The following is a 17,260-nucleotide window of genomic DNA, read 5'->3' as shown; positions in this document are numbered from 1 at the left end:
ATTTGAGCTTCTAGAAAGGGAGTAACTTCTACTTGGCTATTGAAGAGACGAATTTGGGGGTGTCGCCAGTTTGTGTTAAAAGATAACTGACCCTTTGAAGGCAAAGAAAAATCGGGACTTCCATCCGCTATTCGAATTCCTAAAGTTAGGGAATTGCATAGGTACCCTAGTGGTAAAATAGACAAAGGCATTACATTGAACTAGCTCATGCATTTCGAAGACACACCTGAAAAGATCCATGGAAGGTGAAATTCTCTTTTTGAGACAGACATACAGAAAATATAACGCTTTTCTCCATGCATTAGGATTAATTTGACTAGGAGTAAGGTGGAACTCGTTGAAAATCGACACAAAAAAGGGATGAATGGGGAATCGAAAACCCCCGTCCATAACATCCTTGTACATGGCTATCTCACGGGGGTCGGACCCGAGGAGCCTTTCTTTAGGACCAGGGGCTCTATAGACGTAATCATCAACCCGGTCATACTTTCCTAGACATTTTTCCAACTTAAGTGGCGAATTGTAGAGACTATAACTTTTTGGGATATCTAGGGGGACAACCTCACCGGCCGGGTCACGCCCGATTTCCAAATTTTGGCCTGGAGACTTAGAAGAACCAATGTGTCTCTTTGGGAAATTTGGAACAAATGGCTGAGAGTCAATTGAATGAGTTTCACTATCACTATCATAAAGGGATCTGCCGGATGAAGGGGGCGAGTCACTACAAGGGCGGATCGAAGGACCGGACAAGCCACGAGACTTAATGGGTGGCGGGGGATGGCCAGCCCGAACAGCCAAGGGGCTGGTCGACAAATCGACCAACCAAGGGCTGGTCGATGGACCAACCCCTTGGCTGGTCGACAAATCGACCAGCTGGTCGATGGACCAACCCCTTGGCTGGTCGACCAACCAGCCCCGCTGGCCGGCGACCGACCCCCCCGTGGGTCGGTCGGACTCCCTCCGGCACCCTCCGACGAAGGTCCGGTCGAATCACTATAACCCCCATCACTTTTTTCATTGGAAGGAGAAGAAAGAATAGTTTTATACATGACAACAAAGATGATGAAGAGAAGAAATTTAAAACAAGACCTTGGATTTAAAAAAGGAGAGGAAATTACCTTAGAAGAGAGGAAGCCTAGGATGTTGAGAGAAAATGAAAGTGATTTTCTAGAATGAGAATTACCCCCCTTTTATAACACTAGAATTCAAATTTTTGGGGGGGGGGGGAATTGGAGGGAAATCTCCCTCCAATATTAAAGCCATTAGTGAGGATCCATGTGTACAGTAGAATTACCACTCGATCGTGTTTATATAGTTCGATTTGCTAATACGAACTATTCCTTTCTCTTTATAAAAAAAAAAAAAAAGAAAGAAAATTTTTCAAACCAACCTAAAATTGCTACCCCTTGTCGAAAACATCGACAAGGGGTAGAGGGGCTAATGATATAGGTTGGTAGAAGTAGCCACCCTCAAGGACAAGCAAGGCAGATCATAGCACACCGATGCAAGGCCATCGACCCTCATAGGGTGTTCTACCACTACACCCAGGGAGCACTCTACCACTACGTTTAGGGAGCGCTCTACCACGACCCTCAAAGGGCGTTTTACCACTACACCCAGGGAGCGCTCTACCACTACGTCTAGGGAGCGCTCTACCACAACCCCCAAAGGGCGCTCTACTGCTATCCCTAGAAATCATTCTACCACTAAGCGAAATTCTCAACGGGAATGATATTCCTTATCCAAACACTTAGCCATAAAACCTTTAATGAATCGATAAGGTTACATGGCCGCTGATACAGGTACAATCTTCAGACGGAAAGTTAAGAACTCATCACTCCGAACGTGGGTGTAGTGAGAATACCATCGTGGGACACGTGGCACCACAACCGCCCAGCGGTTACCTAGTGCCTAATATCTATAAATACCCCCGAATGTGACACGGGTAAGGGATTTTTTTTTTAGTTTCCATTCTCGTTTTAGCCATCTGAATTTCAAATATATTCTTTCCAAGTCTGAAAACTAATTCTCACGCCGGAGGTAAAACGGGGGAGAAAGCCCCGCCTTCATTTTTCAGGTCTTGCATACTTGACGGAGTGGTGGAAACGCCAAACATTACCGGGCAAACAGAAGGGTGTTGAATCACCGGTCCTTTCATCTTCAATTTTCTTTTTTACAGTCTTTATTCTCAATCTTTCATTACCTTGAATATCATGTCCCCAAAAATTTTGTAAAGAGAGTATAAAAGGAAGCAAAAATAATAATAAACACAAAATTTCGATAAAATATTTTCTCATTTTAAAAGCATGTTATCGAATATTGTGATAGAAACCATCGAGGCAAGATAAACTAATTAACTGAAAAGTTGACGTTAAAAATATAATTTAAAAAAAAAAGTTAAAAACATAAATGTAACAATAGACTGAAAAATTTCCCTTACAAATAAAACATGGTGCAGCAAAAACAAAACTGCGACGTGATTATAATTAGTCTGAAATTTTTACCTAATAAAATACAAGGCCTATTGCAGTAGGTGGAAGCATACTTGTGAAAAAGTGTATGAATCACATTTATCCAAAGTCAAATATGTTCATAAGATAAGCCAAATATGGTGTTGCATTTGCAACCTCTCGTGAGACCAACTTTTGTGGCCATCATTTTAGCTTATATATAATTCAAAAGTTACTTATTTTTATGGTTCAAAAGATGCAGCTGTCACTCTCTTCTATTCACACGTTCTTAGATAGTATTTGATTATTTAACTACGTTACGTAATTTAATTCCTCTCTAATTTTAATTAACATGATTGACATGGTTATAAAGGTAGGAAAAAAAAAATGAAAAAGGAGAGATGTGACCCGCATTTATTGTTACATACTTATGAGAAAATTGTCATGTACGAGGCATTTCCGTCTCACTGGTATTATTCCATAAGAACTTCCGTTGTTAGAAAATGGGGACACGTGAGAAAGCGTGTTTGAAAAACACATGAATAAAATATGTCTCAATTTAACATCTTAGTTTTTAAGATGAGATGGTTAAATGATGATTGGTAAAAAGCTCAAATTTGTCATGTCAATTATTCTTTTGGGCAATAGAGGGAAAAAAAGGAAAAAAAGTATGGGAGTTGTTTTATAATTTAAAGACATTTTGTTAGATATGAATATCGGAAGAATAAAATTACTCTGACAAAAGATTTTAATAGAAAACCTCACATATTTTGCATGCGAAAAAAAGTGATTAGATGGAAAAGTTGACTATAATTTAAATTGTTAAATGATATAATATCACATGATATGTCAAATTTTATAATCCTGCGGCATGATTGATATCAAAACTATACGGTTGTGTCACAGATAATGATATTTTATAAAAAAAACCCAGTGTATATGAAACCATTATAATTATTCTGTTGGTCCTCAAGTTTTGAAAAAGTTCACTTTGCATCCCTTTTAACTGAATTTGATTATTTTTCTCCCATCTATCTCGATATTGTTTTTTAGGATAAAGAAATGATTTGGATAATTTCCATGACCTAGACACCTGAGTTTAGGTTTCTATGTGCCATTTAGTGGTTGAATTACAGAACAAATGTAAACGATTAATGATTTTACTGAAATTCGTAGGATAGATTTCAACTATCTCATCTAATAATCAACTGGTATCCAATGACGACATGCTAAACATTTGGGATGACCCAACTCTTAAAAGCAGACATCTTGTACCCCAACAAAATCCAATATATCCATCCCTCATAGGGTGGCCGAATTGGTGGAGTAGGTGAGCGAGGAGGCCTTTGGTCATGGACTCGATGTCCCCTATGTTGACTTTTTCAATCGAGTCTGTCGCATCGGGCTTGCCTGGTGCAGTTTACTTAACTGACGTTATTTGCAGGCTATTGCGTCAACTCGAGGGTTTACCCAGTGCGCACCTGAAGGGTAGCGACTGCGAATTTCCCCGCCATTAAAAAAAATAAAATCCAATATATCCTATTCACTCAATTATTGTGTAAAATAACTCAAAGTTAGCTAGCGCCCAACTTTCAAATCATACTATTCATTTGTTTATGTAATTAGAAAGTTATACATCGTATAATGGCTATATCAACACAAAGTCACTTTAGCTTGCACTCGTTTACTCGTTTCACTATATCACAATGTAATGCAACAAATGTAAAAGATTCAGGGATATTTGCAATATTTTCAAACATATATTTCATTATATTTTGAACATTTTTCAAGTTTATCGGACCACAATGTTAATTTGATTTTTCTTATCATAAGCCATTGAATATAAATAGCCTAACGTATGATTTCCATATACCACATAATAACAACCACAAAACACCAAAACCATCAAATTATTGCACTCACCCTTATTTTTTCTCGATACTCGTGAAAATAAATTAACAATAAAAAGTAATCCATGTCAGCCCTAGAAATCTCAAATACCCAACAGATTTGTGCCACGTGGAGAGATAAGAGGCATTCCATTAATGAAAATTTTGGTGGTAAAACTTAAACTAAAGGCACCATCTCGACTTCGAGGAGGTGCTGAGGAAGTTTCTGGTCCAATCGATCGAGATGAATTTTACTATTTTACCCATTTACGTTGACAAGCATCGTGCTAATAGCCGGAGGTTGATTGAGAGGGAGAAAACATGTTTCTTTTCAATTTTTTAGTTAGCAATCCATATTGAAAAGCAAAACTTAGCTTCATCACTGTTGATGTATGAGAGTACCTCGCAATTTAATAGAGATTTGGTCATTCATTCATGAATGATTGATGTGCAACTATAATAGAAGTCCGCAGACCTATTCATTTAGTTTTAAAGGTTGGAAACTAATTTGCTACCATGACAATAAATCTAAAATCAACATTGCAATTTTTCCTTCTAGTACAACTCCTTTCGTGAGCTATGCTTTCAATTGTGGATAAGAGTTAAAAATAAAACGTGTGCTTAAATTATTCTCTTACGTGATGTCTATTTTGAAAAAAAGTAAATTGTGCTTATCTTACTTAACGCGAATTTCTTTCTCGTTCTTCAAAATTCAAACTCAAGACATCTGCTTTATGAACTACTGAAGTTAAATAATAGAAAGTAATTAGAAAAAGAACCGCGAGGTCTTGATTACATATACAAATGTCAAAGGGCATTGATTAAAATGATAAGAATTAAGAAGTAAAAAATGTAGGGGTCTCTTTGTAAATTACATTAAGATGGTAAGAATAATTGAACTGTTGAAAGCCAATGATATGGCCCACTGTTGAAGCCCAGAATTGTCTCTTCCTCTGTTCTCTACATCACCCAAACCCACCACTCCCTTTCAATCATCCCCTCCGTCCACCCAATCTCTCTCTACTCTATAGAGAGAGAGAGAGAAATAAGTAGATACAGAGAGAAAGAGTGTGGGCGTCTCTGCTTTATGTATACCAACCTTTAATCTGCCTGCATCCCCGTGACTCACTGTGCCACTCTCACTCTCTGTCCTCAGCCTTTTTGATTCCTATCCTTCCATTTGGAGATATGTCATATGATATTTGAGCAAATCTTGAGTTTTATGCACTTTAATTGAATATACTCTGCTTTTCTTGTATTGCTCAATTACTTGAATAGTTGATTCTTGGTATATAAATCTTGTTTTTTATTTCCTGGGATTTCCATGATGTTTTTCCATGGAAGAAAATACACTACTTTCTTTCTTTCATGATTCGATGATTTCAAGGTTGTTCCTTTAGGCCCTTTCGTTTCTGGGTTTTTGAAGTGCTGTTCCCTTCTGGTAGCTCCTAATAATTTTATATTCACAGTGCTGAATTTTTTGGGGGTTTTTTATTCAATTTTTTTTTTATTACTCATCAAGTGTGTTTCATACTGAATATCTAGAACTTCTTAGGGTTTAGGGTTTTTCTTCTTTCAGACCAATCAACTACTTTCCAATTCTTTGCTCTGGTTTGGCTTTTTCTTTACCAATTAGGTTTAAATTTGCTGCCCCGAATCATTGGATTCTACAGTTTATAAGTCATTTTTGCAAATGGTTCATTTCTTGTTTTAGTTGAAATTTCAGTCATTCTTGGAGGTTTTCTTTTAAGGTATTTTACAAATGTCTTCTTGTTTAAGTGGAGGTGGAAGAGCAATTAGATTAGACCTTGAGATTATTAAATCCCCATCCTCTTCTTGGATTTCAAATTCATCATCTTCAACTTTAACTGATACAAGCAATTCCCCAATTGCCATCTCAACTCGAAAACCTCGAACACCTCGAAAAAGGCCTAATCAGACTTATAATGAAGCTGCAGCCATTCTTTCGGCTGCCTATCCCAAAATTTTCTCTGCCAACCACCTCACAAAGCCTTATAAATTCACAAAACCGCACTATAATTGTAACAATAGTTTTCCGTATGAGCCGTCCGAATTGTTCATGCCTTTTCATGTATTTGAAAACTCGGGATTCTTGTTGCATCCACCGATACTAGAAAAGCCCAATTTCCCAATTGAGCCGAAGGGGATTAGTGCATTTGATAAACCGTGCCAAAGTCCGGGGGAAATCAATTCAGGAGGGGGTTCTTTGGAGATTTGTGATGACTATCAAGAAGATTTCATTGCAGGATCGATACTAGATGCAGAAATTGAAGAGGGCATTGATAGTATCATGGGACAGTTAACTACTGGAAACAACTCGGTTGATGATTCGAGTACTAGGCAAATGAGTTCTTGGTGTTATGGTTATCCAATAGGCCTAGGATTTGGAGGTACATTTGGCTTTGGAATGAGAAGGGAAGTGAGGGCAATGAAAAAGGTTGATGATGGGAATTGGTGGAGGTTCCCTAGTGTCAATGTGCAAGACATCACCCCGAAAACCGGTAAAATCCCGTCCGAGAAGAAGAAAAAGAAGATTGAAAAGGCGTTCGAACCCAATAATTCAGCATTATCTAAGTTGAAGTCAAGTTCCATTAAACCAAACAAGGTGAATTCAGCTAGCAAATCACCTAAAGAGGAGGCTATACTGCCTAAACCAAGTGCAGGGTTGTCATTAAAATTGAATTACGACAACGTTTTGAATGGGTGGTCCGATAAGGGATCGCCATTTTCCGGCGAAACTCCCTCGGACTCGGAAGCCGCGAGGCATGATGTTCAAGTATGTTTCTCATCTTGTCCCACAAGGATTGCAAATCTTTAAGGGGATTTGTAACTAGTATCTGTCCCTTGGCTAAAAAGTAAAGGACTTTCTATGTTCTTGTAGGGCATGGAACGTGCTAATCATGTGTCATAGTGTTTTTTTTTTTTTCTTAAAATTCATTTTTCAATAATTAATGTCACTTTTGGTTAGAATTATAGTTCAATTTAAAAAGTGGGCTTGGTCAACAGGCGAACAATCTTTCTAGCAATAATGTCTTTGTTAGCTGGCTTGGTACGGCAACATTTGAATGGCTTCCATGCCAAAACACTTTCTATTTGAGAGTTTTAAAAAATAAAAATAAAAAAGTTAAATTTCGGTTTATACATTCTTTTTTATTAGAATCGTCTATGCTTTCTTGTACGTCAACATCCTATTTTGTCTTGATATTTTTGTATGAAAATCGTATCTTTTGTTAATAATTTGAAATTGTCAAGAGTATATTGGAAAATTTTGTACTTATGTTGGGACTTTTTGAGCTGCCAAGCATTGAATAATTGCTCATTGTGTTATTTGTGGTGTAGACAAGATTGGCACAAATAGATTTATTCGGAGAAGACGAAGTGAGGGAGTCTAGTGTGTTGTGCGACAAAGAAAAGCAGCGTAAGCACCTTTTCTCTAAGAAGATAAGATATCAAGTAAGAAAAGTAAATGCTGATCAACGGCTAAGAACGAAGGTATTCTTCTCTCTTTTTTCATTTTAATCTTTTTTCCAATCTTAATGTTGAATTTAGGAATTACTCCGAGTGATATGCAGTAACTTAAATTTTTCCTTTTCATCATATTTATGTCTTCAAGTTTTCACTTTTTTGCGACACTTAACATCGTTAATTTTTCCAATTGGTTGTTTACGATGTTGCAGGGACGATTCGTTAGAAGCCCCAATTCTCGGGAAAGCGAGCAAGAATTGTGAAATGAAAGTATTTTTGTAGTCAAAATTTAGCTTTTCTTTCATCGTTTTGTTATACTAATAGCAACTTCTGAGATATGTATACTAGTTGAAGGAGAATGAAACACATATAAGTTAAAAAAATATTGTGTTTTATTGAACATTATAGTTTCGTAGTCACACATTTATAAAAATGTCGTGCACCATATTTATGTATATTAGTTACTTATTTTCAAGTGAATTCTACTTCATTGTCAAATAAGATTTTTTTTTTTTTTTCTTTTTCAAGAAAAAAGACAGTATATTCTAAAATGTTTATTAAAAGAAGGGAATATTCCAGTTGGGGTCAATAACCTTTGAAGTTTTGACGATAGGGTCCCAAACTTTAATTTCAAGCACCTGTGGTCCCTCACCTTTGCAATATGTGTGACCGTCATCCTTTTGTGACATAAAAGTGAGGATGACAGCGGGTCGGGTTCAATGCCCCGCGCCGCCTTAGACGGGGTGCAGCAGCGGCTTAACTCTTTTTTTTTTTTTTTTTTAGCGCCGCCTTAGACGGGGTGCAGCAGCGGCTTAACTCTTTTTTTTTTTTTTATTTTAAATTTCGAGTTAATCCATTATTAGAGAATAAAATACAAATTCAAAATGAGTTTTTAAGAGGTGAATTGTTCAGAAATAAAATTATTTTTAATTTCTTTTGGAAAAATTTCATAAGTGAAATATTAAGTATGGTATATTTCAAAATTAAGAAAATAAGTTTCAAAATTCAAAAATCAAATTTCTATTAAAATTTATTCATGATTTAATTATTTTAATATATATAGGTCATGAATCTATACAATTTGGTTACGAATTAACAATTTAATTGCTAATTTATTATTTTTTTCTCACATTATTTTATGATCACAATTTAAAAGTTTTGCAGCTCAGTTTGATTATCGGTCACAAATCAAAGAATTAATTAGTCACAACTTATTTTTCGATCATAAATCAAAAAATTTATAGATCACGTATTATTTTTCGATCACGAATAAATTTTTTTATAGGTCACAGATTATTCATTGTCCACATAATCAAAACTTTTATTGGTCACAACTCATATATTCATTTCAAACTATTAGATTAATTGGTCACGATTAATTTTCTGATCACAACTTAATCAATTGTAAGTCACAGTCGCAAATTTTAGGTGACATATTATAAATGTAGTCACGTTCACAAATTAGACCACATATTATTCACCGAAAATTTAGTGTCATAAAATAATTGGTCACACACACTCTTCTCACTCGTTGCAACATCGTCAAATCCACCACCATCACCAGCTTCAACAGTGCCAAAACTACCCAAATCCCAAAAACAAACCACCACCACCACTCCAACAACCAAAAAAAACCACCACCACCATCACTACCCACACTACCGCACCACCACCACCATCCTATAACCTATAACAGTAATAGCACCACCGCAACCTATCGTCGCCAAAACCATCACTACAGATCCAACAAACAGCAACCAACCACAAATCCACCATCATCACCACAACCCAACATCGTACCGCAACCTCCATCAACCACCACACCTCACCAGATCCACCACCGTAGCCCACCGTCAAACACCATCACCACTACAACCACCACCACAAACTGCACAATCCTTCATAGACCTATTAGTAACAAACAACCACAGTCTTATCATCAAACCACTAGAAGTAACAAATCACCATTTTCACCGCGATGGGCAGTAACAACTCTCACAGATCTCACAAATCTGTTTTGCAGCGCCCGTGCGATGCTCATGCTCAGTTACTCGCCAGCATCATTGCTATGTTTCCGCCTTGGGCTGTAGCGATCTACGTTTCCAGAAGAGTAGATAGTGAAAGAACGGAGAGACAGATCGCCGACGACAGAGAGAATAGAAATAATTTGTGACTTCAGTTCGGCGTCGACGCCAAACACTCTCAGGTTAATAGGTGAGGCGGCGAAGAGAGTTGTTGAAAGGTGAGGTGACGGAGAGGGTTGTCTGGTTGAAGGTGAAATCATGAGATTGTAGAGAGAGAAAGGTAGGTAGGAATAAATTAGGGTTTGAAATTAGATTAGATAGATTAATTAATTTTTATATTTGTTAATTAATTAATAATAGATCTGAATTTTGAAATAGTGAAATTGACCTCTCATTTTTTAAATGGGATTATTAAATGTCTTAGATTCAGTAATTTCCTCTTCTTCTTCTTTTTCTCTTCACGGGGCCGATTTTTTGGGCCCCATTCGGGGCGGGCGGGTTTTCTTGCAATCACTGCATAAAAGAGGCACTGGTACATAAAGTGATGCTATAGTGGTGCATTCTCAATATGGCACAAGAATGGATTGCAAAAACAAGCATGATAACTCGCCATGTTCATTTTCTCTGCGCTACATGCTTAGCAATATAAACCGATATGATATTGTACTTTATCTTTCCAAGTTGAAAATTTACAGTCACTATAAAACTTGAAGATATATTGAATAATACTATCTCTATGCATTGCAAAAAGGATTTTCTGATTCTCTAATTGCAGAGAACAGAATCACTATGCAGTACATAAAAAGACCCAAAACCATCCCTTATCATGAGAGAAGATTTAGAAAAATAATGGATCACCTTTTCTCCCTCACCTCTGCTACAGGTACATAGACGATAGACTGTTCAGTTGAGGTGGAACCATCGACTTTACTGCGTCCATGATTCGGAAGACCTCGTAAAGCTTGCTGGAGGTTTTTTACTTTACTCTCGACTTCACAGAGCCGCTTCAATTCAGCTTCTGCCGCCAGCATACGACTTCTCTTCCGATTTGACTTCTTAGCTTCCTTGGCCTTTTCTCTTAAAAGTTTCAGGCTCACATCATCACCAAAATCTGCAGCCACCTGATGGTTGGAAGTACAAAATATGGTTAAGAAAAAATAAATCGAGGGATCTTGGTGCAACTTAATCATATACGCAAATGATGTAACCTCTAAGATGTAAATTTTTACACGTCAAGCTTTGACATTATCCAGTTCAAATCGAATGTAGGTGTAACCATTTAGATCTAAAGTATGTTGCTGCAGCTCTCTCTGCTATTTCTCAAAATTGTAAAAACCAATTCAACAGAAAAGCCAATTTGGTAGCATACCTCATCTGATGTTTGACTTCAATTTCAACCACAATATTCTTAAGTTGCTTAATCAAATTCACAATTTCTTTCAACTTACTACGGAGCATAGTAAAATTGCATATCAAGTAGAATTTCAAACAGGAAGTCGAGCCAAACGATACCTTCTTGTTGACTGGCTTCTGTAGCATTGTTTTCCTTCGCTGTTTTCCCTTCAAAGGATTGGTTGGCAAGCAGGGTTTCTTACCTCTATGAGCCTTTTTTGAACTCTTAGGAGCCTGCAGTAATGTGCTATCCTTCGATGCCATTTGATCAGCATGTTTGGTGGTTTCAATTTCTGATGTGGATTGGTCCCGAGTGCCAGCACTACCATCATCAGATGATTTTGCGTTTCCTGCCTGTTAATTTCCGTAAATAAGGAATTCAACTACAAATTTAACGAAATTTGGACACTTTACATAGAGAAATCAGCAGATTTTAGCCTGTCAATAATAAGTGGATACAGAAATATGAAGAAGAAATCATTCTATAAAAGAAAGCAAATAATCAAAAGACAAATACAGATATTCTTGGAATTACTATAAATTGGAAATTAATAGCCTTACAATTTTTATGTATCCACAATTTTAAACAATGATAGAGAGAAAAAGTAAGAAATAAAATAGCCTCACTTATATCATGTAGCCACAATTTGAAGAAGGATAATGTGAAGAAAAATATTATTTTTATCAGTCTCTTCAAGCAACTTAAAATCTAGGCGATGCTTTGCTAAGAGTCAAACTGTTGAATGAGACAAGAATATAACAAGAATTGAGGACAAATTGAGATACAAATTTAACGAGCAGGAAATTTTTAGTCAGGTGCAGCCTTGCCTTTCTGGCTTTAAGAGCTAGGTAGCGTGCGTTCTTGAACCATTTGTTGACCTACAAATGTAATAAACAAACAAGTCAACTAAAGAGGTGGAAGAATTAAACAAATTAGACAGAAATTTGTGTTTCTTTTACTAATTTATGTTGCTTTGTGATAGATCAGTGTCTCTTTTCTGTTTATTGTTTAATTTTTGGGTGTATGAATATAAAATGCTATTGTCCTTCCTACCATTTCTTGGTTCCCCATCCATTATCCTAAGTCTTGTAATGTCTTAAATGACAGAGCACCTTTCAAAGTAAAATCCACTCAATTCTGCAGCGATATCACTCCGAAACCAACATTTCACGAGCAGAATAAGGGCCATAACAGTTACAGATAGTACTTTCCATAATCTTATTAGAATCCTACTGAAACATAAAATTTTCACTAGTTACAGCAATTTGCAGCACTATTTTTTTCCTTTTTCTTTTTCTTTTTTTTTTTTTTTCAGCGACCCAGTTTAAAATTTGAAAACTGCAATGAATTTGGGATTCCTATATTTTTCCTGACATCCCATTGTTCAATTTCTTTGATTCAGCCATAATATTAGTATTACCTTGTCAAATTCTATTCCCAGCTGTTTGGAAAGATTCTCTCTTACTGCTCTGTCTGGAAGTTCATTCTTAGCAAAAACAAGTCGAAGTTTCTGCAACAGCAAAATAAAAAATGAAGGATTGGCACACCCTATGTATAATGTCATTTGTCAAGATATTCAAAAGAATACAAGAAATAATCTATAGTACCTCAACTGCATTAAGTGGAATTCTGAAAATTGGTCTTTTTATCTTCCCGCTTGAGAGTTTTTCCTTAACTTCTTTCGGTTTTTCTTTTGAACAGTTCTTTTCAGTTTCAGACTGAGCCACAAGGGTGCCACCAGCATCAGTCTCATTTCCTTTCCTTTTTCTTTTTGTAGGACCCCAGTCTTCATCTTCACTGATTTGTTCATCTTCAGCAGCAGTCTTCCCAAACATTTCCTATGAGCCGGCAACCAATCATATGAATTTGCATTTAATAAAAAACTGAGCCACATAATGCTGTCCAGTATTGGAATCTTCATAGCTTTGCACTCATTCAAGTACTTATACATTTGGGAAAGAATGAAATATAAAATTCAAATCAAAATAATAATAATATTTTAATTTCAACAAAGCAATTAAAAGAAATTGCCACATCAACTTTCTTTTCCTTTAATAGTTTAATAAATTTCAGAAATTTCAGTGAATTGATAAAAGAAAAAAAAAAGTCTGTTCCTGACCATTAATTTCAAAAGGAATTGAAAAGGGTTGTTGGTTTTTAGGTATCTGCATATAACATATTGACCATATATACACAAGACCACCTCGGCTTCTATGTTGCTACTGAAACAAAAAAGAAAAAGGAGGATTGTAAATAAATCTTGTCTACTCACATCATGTAACTTTAAATAGTCGACAGTTGATCGCTGTCTGCGACCACATACAGCTTCACCATCGTTATTCTCATCAGAATCTACCCCAATTAGCTCCGAATAAATGTCCTGACATTCCTTTCTCCTCTCCTCATTTCTTCCAGACAAAGAAAGTGGTTCATCCTCAAGAGATCCTAAAAAGCTGGAACTGTACTCAGAGCCATCAGATTCAGAACTAGCCATGCTATCACTGCAACTAGGTTCGATTCTTTCTGGATCGTAATCATCATCTTCGGAGTCATCAGACGGCCATTCTTGTTCTGGGCATAACATGGAATCTCCACCATCAGGTAATAATGCTTCTTCCTTGAAAACATCCTGTTATGATCCAATATATGCCTCTTTAATGGATGGGAACCACATTAAGAAATAACATTAGGTTTCAAAATTATCAACCTGCCAATTACTATCCATGGGAAAATGGGTCCCAAGGTGAGCGTTTGTAGCTTCTAATATATCCATCTTACTCTTACAAAATTTGCAAAACCAGCTTTCATCTCCTGGAGGAACTGGGAAATCATTAACTTCATTACATGAAGTTCTAAAGAACATGAAATAATTTAATAAAAATTATATACCTAAAGACTAACAAGTCAACCACACTAAAATAGGTAAAGAAAACGGTAAAGTTAACTCACTATTTTCAGTTGACAGTGGAGGATCAAGACATTTTTGGTGAAAAGCACGGTTACATGTCCCATCACAAAGTATAATGTCATTATCAGGGAGAGCTTCACGCATCTTACATTTAGCACAGATTATCTGGATGAAAACAAAAATATCATGAACTCCCTAGTGTAGTTGACAATGGTGGTACTGTCACTATGCAGTATTGGAACTATTCTTACAGCCTGTTTGTGAGTGATTTTTTGGCCCAAAAAATTGATTTTTTTACCGTTATTTCACTATTCTAGCCGTCATATTTGACTTCTTCTTTCACAGGTGAACCCCATTTTTTCCTAACGGTCAAAAAATCAATTTTCAAAATTACTCCCAAATGGGCTCTTAATCTAGAAGACAAAAGTAAATATGCTCAGTTAAAAAAAATGATATTATTGTGAAAGGTAAGTATAAAAAACATGTATAATAACCTTCAATTAAATAAGTATACACCTAAGAGTAACATGCTTAGAGAATCTCAGTGGGCTGGAACTCCTAACGAGATGCTTGATGAATGCCCCAGAAGAATTAGGATAAAAGGTTTGACATCAGCTTACGTGTTCATGATGAACAGATCCATCTGGGGCAACTGCTGAGTCATCAATGCGTCCTACAGAACTAAGCAAATCCAATTGGCGAATAGCTTCACGTATTCCAAGCTTGCACTTCAATATTTGCTTCTTGGCTCTTTGTAGTTCCTTTTCTGGTTTAATCTTTTCTCGACTGAGTAAAAGAAAAAAAAAATGTTTATGTAAGAGGAAAAAGTTTTTACAGATCCAACTTAATTTGTATATGATGAAAGTTGTCATCGAATCTAGTGGTGGAGCCAAGACGTGGAACCATGGGGGATGGATTTAACTAAGGTGGAAAAAGAAAAATTCAACCACAAAATAAAATAAAATTAAAAATCTTATAATTTTTAAAATTCTTAACTGAGCTTTACTTTAACAACACCATATAATGACATCATTATCAAATTCATGAAATATATTTTTATATACTCGTCATATAATGACACCAAACAATGGAATAACATAATAATATTAATAGTCTATCTTTTTTACGATTAGAGTTCTAGTCTAAGATCCGTAATAAGTTTTGCAATATCAATATCCACACTATTTAATTCTAATTATGCTTGCACAAATTAAACATATCCACAATAATTCAAATTCCAATTTAAACAATTTACAAAATTAATACACAATGATTACAATTAGACCCAAACAAATTACCATTAGCCATTAACACATCAAATTAAAATATAAACATAACCATATACACTACACAGTGAGACGCTATTATATTAAACTCAAAAAACTAAGTTTGGGATGAGACCTTTGCCCTTGGGGTGGGGTGGAGTGCACAAGCTGGAAATGATAATATGATACTCAGGGAAAGTGGGAATGGAGCAAGGGTGGAAGCAGTCTCCCTCCGCCAGTGATTAAGATAAAATGTTTTGTTTCATATCTAATGAAAAGTATTTGACTTGATTATACATATAATTCTGATGGGATCAAATAAATTGCAACCAAGGCCAGCCCCGATTAAAATTGAACTAACGTAAACAGCTTCAGTTAACATTTCATCTCCACATGCCATAAATTTGGATGCATATTCATTTCAAATTAGCTTGCTTTGCTTAAGATAACATGTTTTCTTTCTTTTTCTAATATTAATATACATGGAATATCACAATGACGTATAAAGGAAACTAGAATCTGCAAGTAGGATTTTAATAAAGATAATAGGATAGAGAATTTTATACCTCTGACCCTTCCAACCTTCTGCAGAATAAGCATCGATAAGATTCTGCTCCAGTTTCAGTTTTATCAACAGGTACCTTGTCCTCCTTTGCAACCGCGAAGCTTCATCAAGCTCTACATTATCCTTTCTCTTCTTTCTCTTTCTCCTCCTCTTTAAATTTTGCAACTTTATATCTCCATCATCCTGTTTTTCACTGTCCTTTGTGCTAATGACCTGAACTTCATCATTTACACCACTCAACAAGGGTTGCTTCTTGCAGGTTTTCGTTTTATGCACAGCAGCTTTATTGACTACCTTCTTCCAACTGGGACTCCCATTACTTACACTTAACCTATTAGTAACATTTTTCTTAGGCAATGATGAATGAGTCCTATTTCTTTGTTTTACTTTCGGTTTCTTGTTTTGTAAATTTTTGGCCTCATCTTCCACAAGAAATTTTTTCTTGTGAGATTGTTCCTTGGCTTCTCCAGGCATATTGAATGTATGGAATTAAACATTCATCAAACTGAAAAGCAATAATAGGTAAAGGAAATCATCAGCATCAAGAACTAAAAAGGAACAAAATTTACTCTACATACCCCAAAATTTCACTAACAAAAAGCATTACTAATTATTCCAGAAAGATCCACTAGTCCACCAAACTTTCTTAAAAGTCCCAATTCAAGGATCACGATCACCCAAAATCCTAACCTAAACAAGCAAGCAGTAAATTCTTAAATATATAGTTAAGCCCATGAAATTCAACACAGCACACCAAAAAACCGACCTTCGATATTTTACAATAATGAAATATATACGTAGCCCGTTTCGGAATTCAAGACAAACCAAAGTGAAAATCTACCAAGATTTTACAAGAAAACATGCCAAAGACAGTAAATTCGCTTAATATCAAAAGAGCGTAAAGGGGGGAAAAAATAATAGATGTGTCACCTGAAAAAGGAAAAAAGAGAATGGACGATCTGCAGAACCCTACGGAACTTCACCAACAACCAATGCCGTCTATTTTATATGAATACGTGATGAAGATGATTTCAATTTGACTGATTGAGTTACGAATAAACAAAAACTGAGAAAAAAGTCGTGAATTCAAATTTGAATTCTACTGTTTTTTATGGATTCTGGTAAGTAGAAAAATAAGTCACCGGTGCTGCTACTTCTCATTCACGGCCAGCCAACGGCACCTCTACCTGTGCTTGCACAATTAGTACTGCGGTACTTACCGAAAGATTGTGTTTAAGTCATTATTATTTTCATTTCTTTTTTCTTTTCTAAAATTGTGA

General features: G+C 35.9%; 2 protein-coding genes across 3 annotated transcripts; one reads left to right on the top strand and one right to left on the bottom strand.

The window, feature by feature from the left end:
* The first annotated feature begins 5,318 nt into the window (after positions 1 to 5,318).
* Positions 5,319 to 8,305, top strand: LOC111378259 (protein CHLOROPLAST IMPORT APPARATUS 2-like). The gene is made up of 3 exons (XM_023001439.1): positions 5,319 to 7,136; positions 7,700 to 7,852; positions 8,038 to 8,305. The coding sequence occupies exons 1-3, from the start codon at positions 6,102 to 6,104 to the stop codon at positions 8,086 to 8,088; spliced, it is 1,239 nt and encodes a 412-aa protein (XP_022857207.1). The 5' UTR covers positions 5,319 to 6,101; the 3' UTR covers positions 8,089 to 8,305.
* Positions 8,306 to 10,486: 2,181 nt separating this feature from the next.
* On the bottom strand, positions 10,487 to 17,236 carry LOC111378258 (pathogenesis-related homeodomain protein-like). Of its 2 annotated transcripts, none has more exons than XM_023001438.1 (11): positions 16,911 to 17,236; positions 15,982 to 16,485; positions 14,771 to 14,936; positions 14,192 to 14,315; positions 13,950 to 14,053; positions 13,515 to 13,871; positions 12,850 to 13,080; positions 12,663 to 12,752; positions 12,070 to 12,120; positions 11,362 to 11,595; positions 10,487 to 10,970 (listed from the first exon to the last, which is right to left on the bottom strand). In XM_023001438.1, exons 2-11 carry the CDS (start codon positions 16,452 to 16,454, stop codon positions 10,704 to 10,706), a joined length of 2,097 nt encoding a protein of 698 aa, XP_022857206.1. In that variant the 5' UTR covers positions 16,455 to 16,485; positions 16,911 to 17,236; the 3' UTR covers positions 10,487 to 10,703. The 2 variants fall into 2 exon arrangements, with proteins under 2 accessions (XP_022857206.1, XP_022857205.1); XM_023001437.1 differs by having other exon boundaries at positions 13,950 to 14,062; positions 16,911 to 17,235.
* Between the last annotated feature and the right edge of the window lie 24 nt (positions 17,237 to 17,260).

This window comes from Olea europaea, unplaced genomic scaffold (genome assembly GCF_002742605.1).
Source record: "Olea europaea var. sylvestris unplaced genomic scaffold, O_europaea_v1 scaffold1797, whole genome shotgun sequence".
Classification (NCBI taxonomy): domain Eukaryota; kingdom Viridiplantae; phylum Streptophyta; class Magnoliopsida; order Lamiales; family Oleaceae; genus Olea; species Olea europaea.
Note: the sequence above shows the minus strand (reverse complement) of the source record. Positions and strands in the feature narration are given on the sequence as shown.